Source organism: Choloepus didactylus, chromosome 5 (assembly GCF_015220235.1).
Source record: "Choloepus didactylus isolate mChoDid1 chromosome 5, mChoDid1.pri, whole genome shotgun sequence".
Lineage (NCBI taxonomy): Eukaryota > Metazoa > Chordata > Mammalia > Pilosa > Megalonychidae > Choloepus > Choloepus didactylus.
The window spans coordinates 104,783,725-104,796,803 of NC_051311.1; the positions used below are offsets into that span (position 1 = coordinate 104,783,725).

Below are 13,079 nucleotides of genomic sequence, written 5' to 3' on the forward strand. Positions count from 1 at the left end.
CTCCTTTGAGCTTCAGTTTCCACATCTGCAAAATGAGTTTACAATATTAGGTTTCATCTAGTCTATGAAATATTGTAGCTGAAGTCTGAGGGTATGGATAAAATGTTTGTACATTTGTTATCAAAAACTAAAATAAGGTTTGAAATCCATATTTAGGACCTGTGTGGTATACTGCAAAATGGAATTAATATTTAAAACAAACTTCCAGGCATGAAGTATAGGTTAATTTCCACAAGACAAACTTTAATAAGTGTAGGGTGGGTGGTTTGTCTATATTTTAAAAATAAACTTTTAATTTTAGAAAGTTTCAAATTTACAGAATTAATACTAAAGTAGTACAGAGTGCTTATTTGTTTTTGTTTTGCACTTAAGTTAAAAAAAAATAGTAATGTGGTGGGTGATATTGGTGATGGAAGAGGGCAAGGATGGGGCTAGTGGGGTGGGCTGTGAAGAGACTTGACCTAAAATGCTCTGTGTGAAAATAACTTAGGCATATTATTTGATGCAATACTGACATGATGTGACTATCAGAAACACTGATGAAAGCTTGGGCTACATTAAGAGAATCACCCAATCTAGAATAAGGGAGGCAACACTCACATGGGGCTTTCACCTGGCTGGATCTCACCTGGAGTTCTGCTTCCAGTCAGGGGAATGATGTTTGAAAAGGAATGTTGAAAAGTTTGGAGGAGATCTGAAGAAGAGGGACCAGGATGATGAAAGATTTGGCAATTATTATATAAGAGGAAAGACTAAATAAGAAGGAGAGGTTTAGCCTGAGTGAGAGAAGAGAGCAGGGATATGCAGCCAATCACTTTTAAAATTAAATTTATTAAAAAATAAGTAATCCATTTATGTTATTAAAAATAAAATGATAAAAAAGTATACATTACTCCCACCATTCTGTTCCCCCTCTCAATTTAGGGGTGATTTTTATTAGTTTCTTTTGAATCCTTCCAGTGTTTCTTTAGGCAGTGGATTGCAAGCAAATACACATATACGAATGGAAATATACTTTTGGGAATTTTATCATGTATCCCACAAAAAACACATTCAAGCCTTAATCCATTTTCCTGTGGGTGTGAGTTCATTTGTAAATAGGACCTCTGAAGATGTTATAATTAGTTAAGGTGTGGAATCATTAAAGTTTCTTTGAAGATCCTATTCAGATGATGCCAAATTGAATCAGGATGGGCCTTAATCTCTATGACCGGAGGTCTTATAAAGGGGAAATGTGGGCACAGTGAGCCAGAGAAGCCACAAGTCAGTAGAAGGTAGAAGGAGAAGCCCTGTGACAAAGCAGAGATGCCAGCCAAGGAACCCCAAGGACTGTGGCAGCCTGTCCAGAACGATACAGAGTCCAGGAAAATGCATGGCCCACCAAGCACTTGATTTTGGACTTCTAGTCTCAGAATGGTGGGACAGTGAATTCCTGTTGTTTAAGCCACACCACTGCATGACATTGTTAGAGCAGCCCTCGCAAACAAAGACACATACTATATATGTTATTTGGCACCTTGGTTTTTTTTTTTTTTTGAACGTAATAAATTTTTTGAGATCTTTCCATATACATATAGAGAAAGTGACTCATTTGTTTTAAGTAGCTGCATAGAATTCCATTCTGTGAAAGCATCCGAATGCATCACAGACTGAAACGAGTCCCAAAGATGAGTGCTTGAGTTCTCACTGTTTCCCATTGCAATGTTGTCATTAGGAAAAACAAGAAAAATGAATAGCAATGCATGCGTTTCATTTCAAATGCCTACAGGCACATCTGTAAGATAACTTCTCAGAAGGTGGGCTCCTGGAACAAAAATTAAATGCATTTTTAATTTTCAAAAACATTACCTAATTGCTTTCCATAGTGGTTGTCCCAGTTGGCACAATCATCATCAGTGCCTGAGAATGCGTGCTTCCTCAGCCTTGCCACAGCATATACGCTCAAATGTTTGGATTTTTACCCATCTGTTAAGTGAGAAATTGCATCTTAATGTAGTTTCATTTTTGGTGTATCTCATTATGAATGGAGTATCTTCTCATATGTTGGAGAGCTTTGTTTTTTGTTGTTGTTGTTTTTGTTTTTTTCTGTGAACTCTTTTCCACCCTTTGTATAATTTTCTGTTGGGTTGTGTAGCAGGTATTAGCACCACACCCACTTGCCCCTGGCATTCGATTCTACGAGCCCAAAGCTGCCTGTGCACACAGCTGTAACATTTTGCCTGTGGCTTTTTTTCTTGGCCATGGTACTTTATATGGCCAGTGTGTAGGGAAAGTCAGAAGTGCGGGGAAGTTAGTACCCTGGAAGGTATTCTCCACCAGTGATGAACTGGAGTTTGGTGGATAAAAATACCAAATTCTTTCTCCTCAATAGGGATAATTCTGTGGCATATTTGACACATTCTTCCGGTTTCTCAGCAGAATTGAGCTGCAGTTACTCATCACGGTAACTGACTTGAAAACTCAGTTCACTCTTTCCTTCTTCTGTCTACTGGTTCCCTCCATTCCCAGTATTTAATGAGCTCACTTCCAGGATGAACTACCTGTGCTAGAATCCTTTCCTCGGGGTCTGCTTCTGGGCAACCCAGACCAGGCTGTGAGACCTATCTGTGGGTGCTACTCAAACCGTGGCCTGAAGGTGGCGCTGGTCGGCGAACTGTTTGTTACCTGCCTGTGATAAATTCAGAAATTGAGATTGAGTTTAGAAATGTTAATAACAATTTGACATTGCCATAGTATTTACGTGCGTGATTTTGTGTTTTTCTGACACGTGCCTGTGACAAAATGGAAAAAGAAAAAAAAAAAAAAAGATGAATCTGATTGGTGAAGCACTGCTTAAATGATGGCCCTAAGAACAATGAGTAGAATTTACGAGTAGGAAAATTTTGGTTATATAGAAGAGAAAACTTTCTAATATGTTCCCAGAGTGCCTAAAACTGGAAGAGACTTCCCTCTGGGGGCAGTGATTACTCTCTCATGAGAAGAGTTGAGTGTGTTTGGAGGCCTGGCTGTTAGAGGCGCTGTAGAGAATTCCTGTGCTCAGTAGCAGATTCTATTAGTATTCTGCTCTAATCAAATGAGAATAGTAATTCATTCATTCTTTTGAATCTCTTAGTATGAAAGAAAGAATTAATAAAATGATACTTTCCTACTGGTTGTGCTCCTTAAAAACATGTTGAATCCAAAAATCATAGAGGAAAACTTAATTCTACTTGGTCACATTCTGACAGTTTTTGATATTCTGTGAGGTCCTGTCCAGCTGCCATTCATATTTATAAAACTGAGAACCTAGCAGTTACAGGTAATGGGATTGAACCATTGTTATTATTTTTTACCTAAGTTTCCTCAATTAGTATTAAAATACTAAATGAAAAAGTGTTGTGAGATTTCCCAGGTGAGTCACTGGATCTCAAGAACAAATAAATTCACTCAATACACAGAGTGATAAGGCAAAACCCGAGCGAAAGAAAACATTTGTCTTTCAGCTCCTGGAGAAGAATTATGCTTTCCTTGGCTGTTCCTTTGAGTGCAGGCAGGCGATTGTGCCTTCTTCCACATGAACAGAGCTCCCTTAGGAGTTTATAAAATCTTGTGGCCAGACTGGACTGGCAAGATTAGAGTGGCAGTTGCAATCCGGCTGAACTCAATGCTGAAATCATGGAACCTAGGTTACCAAAACCTTTTAGGATATATTTAAATCAATAATAAGCAAAGATAGAGTGCTTAAGATGGGGAAATCTAGAATATTTAAAATGTTAATTAAATTCATGTTTTGAAAAATGTCTCCAAACAAAACAAAGCAAAAAAAAAAAAAAAAAAAGAGTTGCCAGTGGTTCATCTGGCCTAATAGTTGGATTCAAAGTGACATTTTGGAGGACAGTATGGGTGCCCTCCATTACATAGTCCTGTTGAAAGAGAATGGCCTTGGGTTCAGACTGCCTCCATTAAAATTCCAGTTCTGACTCTTACTAGGTGTACGAACTAAAGCAAGGCACGTAATGTTTTTAGCCTCAGTTTCTTCATCTGAAAAATGGGGATAATAAGAGTACTTTAAAGAATTGTTATAAAGATTAAGTAAGATGATGTATGTCAAGTTTTTGGTAGAGGCCTTGGTTCATAATAGCATATAATAAACTTTATTAAAAATCTTCTAAGATTCCTTTGAAGCAGGAAGCAAGTAGTACTGGATGCTTCTGTACTGGTTGGGCTAGGGCAGGGGTGCATTGTCCTGCTGTTGTACACTTCTCTTTTCTCTAACCCCCCCGTCCCCAAATTACTTTGCCCTTCACCCTTGCTTCTTTCCCTCCTGAATTTTACTCTTTTTCTTACTTTCCCTTATCTAAGAGTTCAGGGCTTTGCTTTGAGCCTGATAAAAGGTAATTCATAGCAGAGTACCTTATTCTCCTTTCCTAAATTCTACTGAACAAATCTTTAGAAAGAGTGGGGGATTTTCTACATTGTAATTCCAATTCACTCTATAAAGTGTGGGAGTAGGACCATGTAAAGATATTTTTGGACTTCCGTTGCGTGTGTGTGTGTGTGTGTGTGTGTGTGTGTGTGTGTGTGTGTGAGATACGTGGTGGTGAGGATGTTGTGGTGGTAGTGGAGGATGAAAATGGTGAGCTTTGTGTGGGACACCTCGATTGTCATTTCACCTTAATTTTGGGAGTTCCAGATCCTCTGAGTTCCCAGAGGTGAGATTCATTACATACTTCTAGCGTTATCCTGGCTCTTTGGTGATCCCTGAGCAATATATGAATGAAGAGCTCTGTAATGAATTTCTAATTGATGCAGATTTGAGTAGGAGCTTTTCCATTTGCTTCCATCTTACTCTAGCTTACCAGCCCTCTCTTTATTCATCAGGTTTTATTTCAAAGCATGATAACACCCATCAGGGCTGCAGCTGTCCAATTGTGCTGGTTATTTAGTGTCCAGTCACGCAGGCTGAAATCCAACCCCAAGTCCACTTGCCAAGCCTTTACGCTGGTCTGTGTGGCATCTGCCTAGGGGAAGGAAAGCCTTTTTGTAACTCACACAAAAGTCCTGTGTGGGATAGTACAGTCTTTTCTATTTAGCTGGCTGATGCTCTCCATCTCTGAGGGTAATTCTGAAGCATGCATAGAATGTACCACCTAGCTGAGCTCAAGCATCTATTGCGTGAAGCTGCAAATCCTTTAATGTATTTTTAAACCCATTTACTGCTTTCCTTTTCCTGATGCCTGAAGGGAGATATTTTTAGTCACAGATGCTGGAACTACTGTGATTTAAAAACCTTTCATTCACTGTCTTTGGAACATTGATGAATCAAAATCAGAATTAAGCAGAACTAGAAAATATTTTTAAAGTAAATTTTAATGAGCACATATTTACAAAAGCAATCATCCCTTTACATGGGGAAACATAGAAAAATAAAAGGTCTATGAGCTTAAAATGTTTTCCTATAATACAGGAAATACATTAATAGTAAAGAAATTTATTTATTTATTTATTTATTTATTTATTTTAGTATAAAAGAGTTTGGACCTGTTAAAAGAAATCCAGAGGAGTCAGCTGTATTTAAGTGGATAAATTGGTTTGATGGTTTTGGGAGGAAGCAAGGTTGTTGAGAAGGGAAGGGAGGAAATTGACTTTCTCTTGTCATTGGAGCCTTTGGTTGGGGCCTATGGTCTGACCCGGCCAATGCAACTGCTAGACCAAAACAGCAGGGGGCGCTCTTTACCTTCAGACCTGCTGGTCAGCTTTTACTTTCTCAGGTAGAGCCTTTTTACTAGGCTATAAAAAGTAGAGTACCTTTTACTATGGGAAAGCTGTTTACTTAGGTCTGGCATTTCTGTTTTTTGTGTTGAACTATGACTGAGTGAAAACATATTACTCTTTCACGGAAAGGAGCCTGGTGAATCCCAAAGGCTTCCTCCAGACCAGCCTGGATGGTACTTAATCTTTAATCAACCAACTGACTCCCAAGAGCAGAGCACGTGGCTGTTTTCCGTGAAATGGAGTGGGGGAGTAGTGACATTTTCCCCGTCTTTCCCACTGATGCATCCAGTGGTCACCACCATAAACGGTGGCTCTGTTTAAAGGCTTCTGGCTTTTTTTGTACCCTTGCTTGGGTGGAAAGGATCAAGGATAAATTATATTCTGTGTACCTTCTCAAATGTTCTGTGTATGCATATATTCTGTGTACCTTCTCAGCCATTTATAAATGGCCATAAATTGAAATAACAAAATCTATAAAGATGGGATGAAACCGACAGTCTCATCCAATGCTGATGGAAGCAATAAGGTCACTTAGAAATAAATTGGCAATATTTATCAAATGTTTTCAAAAGTTCTTTAATTTTATAACCCTACTTCCTGGCAACAATTCTCAGATAATAATTGAAAATATGGAAAACAGTGTAAGTACAAAGATATTCTCTGAAATGTTGTTTTCATTAAAATGGATACACTCTACAGGTCTACTTAAGGCAGTGGTTAAATAAATGTTCATGAGATGAAGTATGCAACCATTAAATACATCTAAATACTGTAGAATTAAGAGAACAAAATCTCTAATAAGTGAAAAACGAAGAATGCAAAATTGAATATACAGTATGGAAAACAAACTTTTCAAAAAGTTTGACTGAAAAAGAACCTGAACTATGGGTGATTTTTAATGTATTTTAGTCATTTTGTATAATGTTAGTGTAATATATGATAAAGAGGTGGGAAAAAAGAGAAAAATAAATGCCTTTGTAGAGTGCATAGAAAAACGTCAACTCCGTGCCTTTTGGTTACTTCAGCATGTGGGAAGACTAGACATAAGGGCTTCTTTTAGCTTCACTTTTGATCTAGAAAGGCTAATCCTGCTGAAGTTTATCTTGGAAATAGCACTATCAGTTTAGAAAACAAAGAACCGCTTTGCATTCCAGGAAGCATCTGAGGAAGAACCAAGTCTCCTCTTGCAACTGCTGCTCACACGTCTGCCCTGAATTTTTCATCTTTCTCTCTGGTTTACATATTGGTCAGACTTATACCTTCAGACTATTTATTCCATTTCCCTGCTTAAAATTATAATAAAATACGTTATCACTCCATAAATGGTTAATATTAACAATATTTGGAATACACAATTTACAAAATACACCAAAGCAAAAAGCCTAATATCAAACATAACATAGTTCAACTTCACAATATTTATTTATTGTGCTATCTAAAATTGTTTGTTTTGAACTTTTTGTACAAGAGCTCTTATCAACCCTCTCATGCTTATTGCTCATTGAGAAAATCCATGCAGATATCCGTCCATTTTTACTCAATTTCTCCTGTAACTATTCCTTAGAGAGGAAGAGTCTTATGCCAATTGTATAGATTTGCATACATCCAAGACATGCTTACTTCCAATCAATTGTGGTATTTCTGTTGTTATAAAATAGAAAAAAAAATTAAGGAGTACATTTAACTACAAAATTCATTATGGCAATATTTATGATTGCCTTTACTTTCAAAAAACATTTTAAAAAAATCTCATACCTTCTGCTTTTGGCCTTCTTCAGTCATACCTAATAAAACCTTTGCCAGTGGTCACCATCTTACTGTTTTCTCTCTGACTCCACTCATTACGTAAGCCAGAGGAGGAAGTTGCATGTACTTCTGGGATTCGCAAGACATTAGGTCATGCAAGTTGCCCACAACAAAGAAGCTTCTCAGTGTGAAACCACAAAGCTAATCTCAGCCTCAACCCAGTTTCTGGAAAAGGTGAGGCAGGAACCTTGCACTGCTTCGTCAGTGACCTGAGATAAAACCTGGTGTTGTCTTCCAATCTGCTGACCTCTCAAAGCCAGACAAAGTTTCCTTCTCTGTCTACAAACTTAAGGCCAGAAAGGGAGAAAAGAGCCTGCTTGATTGTCTGGTTATTCTTCTCTTACCATTTAGTGCTATAATTGAGAAGTCTGGGTAACTTAAAATTTGCTTTAAATATCCATTTTTCCATTCAGGGTGGATTTTGAAATTTTCGAGTTCCTTTCCCAGCCCTGGCGGATGTGGGTGAGAGTCTTGTCTATGCATGGCAGGATGAGGACAAACTTGAGCACCAGCACAGTGCAAGGGACAATGAGCGCCAACACGTAGGCTGAAGGAAGGTACCATCTGAGAATTGAAGGGCTGAGGAATCTCTTCCCTCCATACACCAGGGTGTGGGCTGTGCACAGGATCAAGGTCAAATAACCCAGTTTGGACTAGAAGTAAGAAACAAAAGTATGTACATTAAACACTACGTTTCAAGTGAAATGCTATAAGCCAATGAGAGGTTTTTTGTTTTTTTAATCAACAACCACAAACATTGGAGATCTATAATATTTAAGACACTACTAATTACTGAAGGGAGTATCAGATCTTCTTCAGGATGATAAATATTTCAGTACCAAAAAAAAAAAAAATTGTTGCTCACAAGAGAAATAGTGGCTTCATTTTCTTCATCATCTGGCTGGATGGGAGAGTTTCCCAGGGGTAAACTCTATTGAGTTAGAATTAATAATGTACTTTGCCTCCATTTTCCAGTAGTAAAATTCTTTTATTGGTCTCTTTTACTGGAGGTCAGAGACACATGAGACACTATATGTCTTCATGAAATACCTCATTATTATATATTACTGACTAAAAGCAGATGCTAGCTAATTTCTGTAGTAATAAAGAGCAATTAGCAAAGTTTTCTTTTCGGCCTAAATTCTAAAGTTCAATGTTTGTTTCTGTCTTAATGCGTTGAGTAAAGGTGTTACCATGAGAAAATGTTGATTGCAATTGCCCGCTGGGAGAAATGCAAATATTTTGAAATTCAAATAGTTCTATAAAATTCAAGTCTACTTCCAATACTAATGGTCTATGAGAAATACCTGGTGGTCTTGTTAAAAGCGATTGCTGGGCCCCACCTCCTGAGTTTCTGATTGAGTAGGTCTGGGATGGGGCCTAAGGGTTTGTGTCTCTAGCAAGTTCCCAGCTGGTGCTGATGCTGCTGGTCCTGGGATGACACTTGGAGAACCACTGGTCAATAAAGGGTAGTTACCAACCACCTTCAATGAGGTGTCTGGGTGGTTGATATATAGAAAAACATTTTTCTGTCTTATAGAACAGCATTAAGTTTGGGGTAATGACAGTCTATCATATCTTGCTTCAAAGGTTTTACACTTTAGCACAGTCCTTTCCATATTGATATGTCCCTATTGTAAGGTGATTTTCAGAGGTAGAAATTCTGTCTTTGGGTTTCTTTTCACCTTTCACGAGTATATCTCCACACAAAGAATAATTGCTTTTGGTGTTTCTTACTCTCGAGTTTTAGCTGTGGTTCTGGAAGCAGTCACGAATCTTGGCAAGGGATGTCCTGCTGGCAAGTCAAATCATTATGGAATCTCCCTTTTTGTACCTGAGTTTACCATTTTCTAATTTGAACTTGTTTCAGTTGCTATTCTTATGAGACTGCTTAGGAAAGTGATGGAACAAAATGAAAAATTAGGCGTGATAAAAGAGAAAAATGGCACATTTGTGAAGCCATACTCATTTTGCAATATGCAGCAGATTAAATTTTTTAAGTCCTTACCTGGACAAATCGAAACTCTCTCCAGTTGACCATGTTGCTAACTGATGGCAAAGAAGTGATGCCTAAGAGTACAAACAGAGAAAATCCAAGGATTCCAAGAGCCACATATGAATCACTAAGCCAGGCTGTGGTAGTACTAAATGGATCGTCTTTATTACTTTTCACCTAAGAAAAATTATAAACAATTTTAAACAATTACATTTTTTACAAATTGCCCACACTTTTAAGGGGTCTGAAAATCCCCCTGTGTGTGTTTATTTGTTCAAAGCAAATTTTGGAGCATTTCTTAATAATTTAAAAATAATTGAAGAGAGAAATACATCTAGAAATTATGCTTTTGGTAGAAAAATTGGTTCTGCCAGGACTTTATCATAATACTTAACTCCAGAAGTGGTGCTGGGAGTTTTAACTTACCCTATAAATGCTAAAACCAAGGAAACATTTACTTAAACTTGCTTTACCATATGGCTTTTTGGTCCCTGAGAAAAACTTGATGTGGTCAAATGATTACATCAGGATTCTGTGTTTCTGCTTTATAGGATGATTCTTCACACACAGAAAATTTGGGTTCTTATATGTTTATTATGTTATAATATAGCATCAGATCTGTAGCACCAGAGGTTGAGAAGAAATAGGCTCTTTCAGCATGACTCTTATTCAAGAATCTATCATATATTATTAGGGAAATAATGTAGAGAAAGCCATAGAAACATCATCAATTAATTATTGGCCAATAATCTTTGAGATGAATCATAGTCAGGTATTTCTGAATTAGCACCAACTTACAGCACTTTCTCTGGGGTGGTTATTCGAATCCCTAAACTGATTCTCTCTGAGTGTTTTTACTATTTGGAAGATAATCTTTGACATTTTCTCAAACTGCTCAGTTTTCTAGTTAGTGAGGGGAACTTCCCACAAATCAGACATTAATGTCATTTGCAAGGGAAGAGATGGATTTATAAGCACCCTTTTGTGAATCTGTTTACTTCCCTGGGGCACAGGTGTGAGCAGCCCTTTACTTACAACATGATTGGTTGTGACTTCCATAGAAAGTAACCTGAATAAAAACAGAAGCTTGAAAACACATTGGCTTACATTTATTGACTGCTGTCCAAAGGGATTCAAGCAGATGTCATTAAGTTTCTTGAGCCCCCAAATTCATCAGCTTGCCAATATCCCAGCCAGCCCAGAGAATACAGATCTGGGCCCCAGTGAACATGGGAATCTAACTTTTATTCTCAACAGCTGTATGAGATCTCAAGTGGATTCATTAAAGAAACAGACAAGAGGTTTCTAGTTCTAATCATTTTAAAAAGTAGTGCTTAGAAGAGTGATTTTCTACAGTTGGGAAGTGGAATATGATATAGCAACATTACTCTTTGATTTAAGGAAAAAGAAAATAAAAATGAGTAGAGATTTACCTGGTTAATGGTTATGTTTCTTATCCTCCATCGTACATAATAGCGGATAGGAATCACAAGTGTGTAGAGGACGTGAAGGAAGGCAAAGCCCAGTGCTACCAAGCCAAGCTGCTTTCTGCAAAGCATCCAGTGGTCAAGCCAGTCTGGGAATCGGCGGTATTTAGTACCTCGATAAAGCTGGAGAATGGCAGCAATAACTCCAGGGAGGTAAACCAAGGCAAGCAGTACAAGTGCTGCTATTGGACAGACACGATTTGGAATAGAAATAGCCAGGCGAAATGTTTGATCTTTTTTTTCATAAACATAGGGGTAGATGACTTCTCTTACAACACAGTAGAAAAAGAAGAAGATGCACAATGCAGCAGACAAATAGAGAGGGAATCTCCACATTGGAAAGAGTTGCAGTGGGTAGTTTTCAATTTCACTGGCTGCCATGAGGGATCCTTGATCCAATGGAGTAAGTCCAAGAGAACGAACAATGTCCATCACTCTCTGCTTAGCTTTGCTATCATTTCCGCAGACAAATACCTGGGTTAAAAGAATTAATTAATTCCCTATTTATTCTTTATCTACTTAATTATTTTGGAAGTTTATATAAGCACTGTGCAGAACAATGGGCTGCTTTTCAAACAAGGACATAGAATTAACATTTTTAACAAGATGACATTTTAGATTTGCATGTGTGCTGGATAACTAAGGACCTGGGTTTTAAGTTAAGAGTAGTTTAGGCACATCACCATATTCCACAGTGTGAGTAATTTGGTCTCTCTTTTGTATTTGTGTGTGCCACATGACTTATAGTTTCCTTCCAATCTCAGTGCATGAATGAAACCAGTCTCATAAAAGGTAATGGAGAGGAAAAGCATATCCACTAACAATTTAGTTGTGTTAGTTTTTAGTGCCAATAGGAGACCTCCATAGACTGATACCTTTAGGTTCCATCTAATTAAAACCTGAGGGTGCAGATAGTAGGAAATGCCTCCCAACAATTGACTTCCCTACCTGGTCAAACACAAGAAAATTGTACATATTAGAATGAAATGTTTAGGAGGTATTTTATTTTGGAATTGTATTTTGGAATCTCGTAGGGAATTGCACATTAAAAGGCTAGATTTAAGTGTAAATTCCTCACTTAATCTTACCTGTCGACTTGCATCCAGAGCTCCTGACTGGAGAGCCCAGGCTGAGATGGTGTTAAATGCTTTCACCACGTGGGTTCCTGGCACCAACTGAGCAAGGTACTCTGCATTAGATTCTTGGTATTGATTGATTTTGAGGTTGTTGCTGACGTCGACCAATATTTTGCCTTTGAGAACCTCAGTTAAATCTGTGAGGAAATCGTAATGCTCCCTTTGGATGGCGATGATGATGATGTCAGACTTCTGGGCTGCTTCTGCATGGCTCAAGACCTCTGCACCGTTGGGTAGCAGACTGGACGTCTGGGGGTTTCGACTTCCAAAAACAACAGTATAACCACATTGGAGCATTTTAAATCCTAGTGATCTTCCAAAATCCCCAGTTCCAAAGATGCACACAGTCTCTTGGTTTTTTGAAGAATTCATAGTAAGAGGAAGTGCGTCTGTACAATTTTTCTCCATAACTGAAAAAATAAACCCCACAAATATCTATAACAAAACATGAAAAAATAAAAACTCCATTTTCCCTTTAGAAAATTGGGCAAAGGATATAAGCTAGCAACTCATCTTGAAGAGATACAAAAAACTTCAACACAGTAAGAGATTCTCAATTTCACTCAAAAGAAATGCAAGTTAAAACTAAACTGAGATAACCATTAAGAGACATGTGATTGTTTTTCTTTTTGAAAGTTTGTGAAATTTAAACTGAAAACAAACAAACCAGACTTCCCAGAGTTTGTTATGATCTAATACATCAATGTAAGTTTTATTATCTATACTTTTGAAGAATATTATTTCTTTCAGTGTTGAATTTTTCTCAAAATTCTTCTATTCCTAACATATAGTTTAAGCATTTAATTAAAAAAAAATTTTTTTTGGGTCTCTTTTGTTCAGTGATGTATCCTCAGTGCTAGAAGAGTATTACCTACTACAGATCCTAGTCACTGGATAGAT

General features: G+C 37.6%; 1 protein-coding gene across 3 annotated transcripts in view; it reads right to left on the reverse strand.

Moving 5' to 3' along the window:
- Positions 1-1,848: 1,848 nt before the first annotated feature.
- The window catches only part of STEAP4 (STEAP4 metalloreductase), a 33,012-nt gene continuing 21,781 nt past the window's right edge, over positions 1,849-13,079 (reverse strand). The window contains exons 2-6 of one of the 3 annotated variants that reach the window (XR_005217014.1): positions 12,132-12,589; positions 10,990-11,517; positions 9,569-9,733; positions 7,510-8,213; positions 6,315-7,395 (exon numbers count right to left, since the gene is read on the reverse strand). Coding sequence is in view for 2 of the 3 variants with exons in the window: in XM_037836602.1 (XP_037692530.1) it covers positions 7,950-8,213; positions 9,569-9,733; positions 10,990-11,517; positions 12,132-12,587 (1,413 nt within the window). In the remaining variant the exon portion in view is untranslated. Of the gene's footprint in view, positions 1,966-6,314; positions 8,214-9,568; positions 9,734-10,989; positions 11,518-12,131; positions 12,590-13,079 lie in introns of those variants that run through there. The other 2 variants (XM_037836604.1, XM_037836602.1) reach the window with 2 other exon arrangements.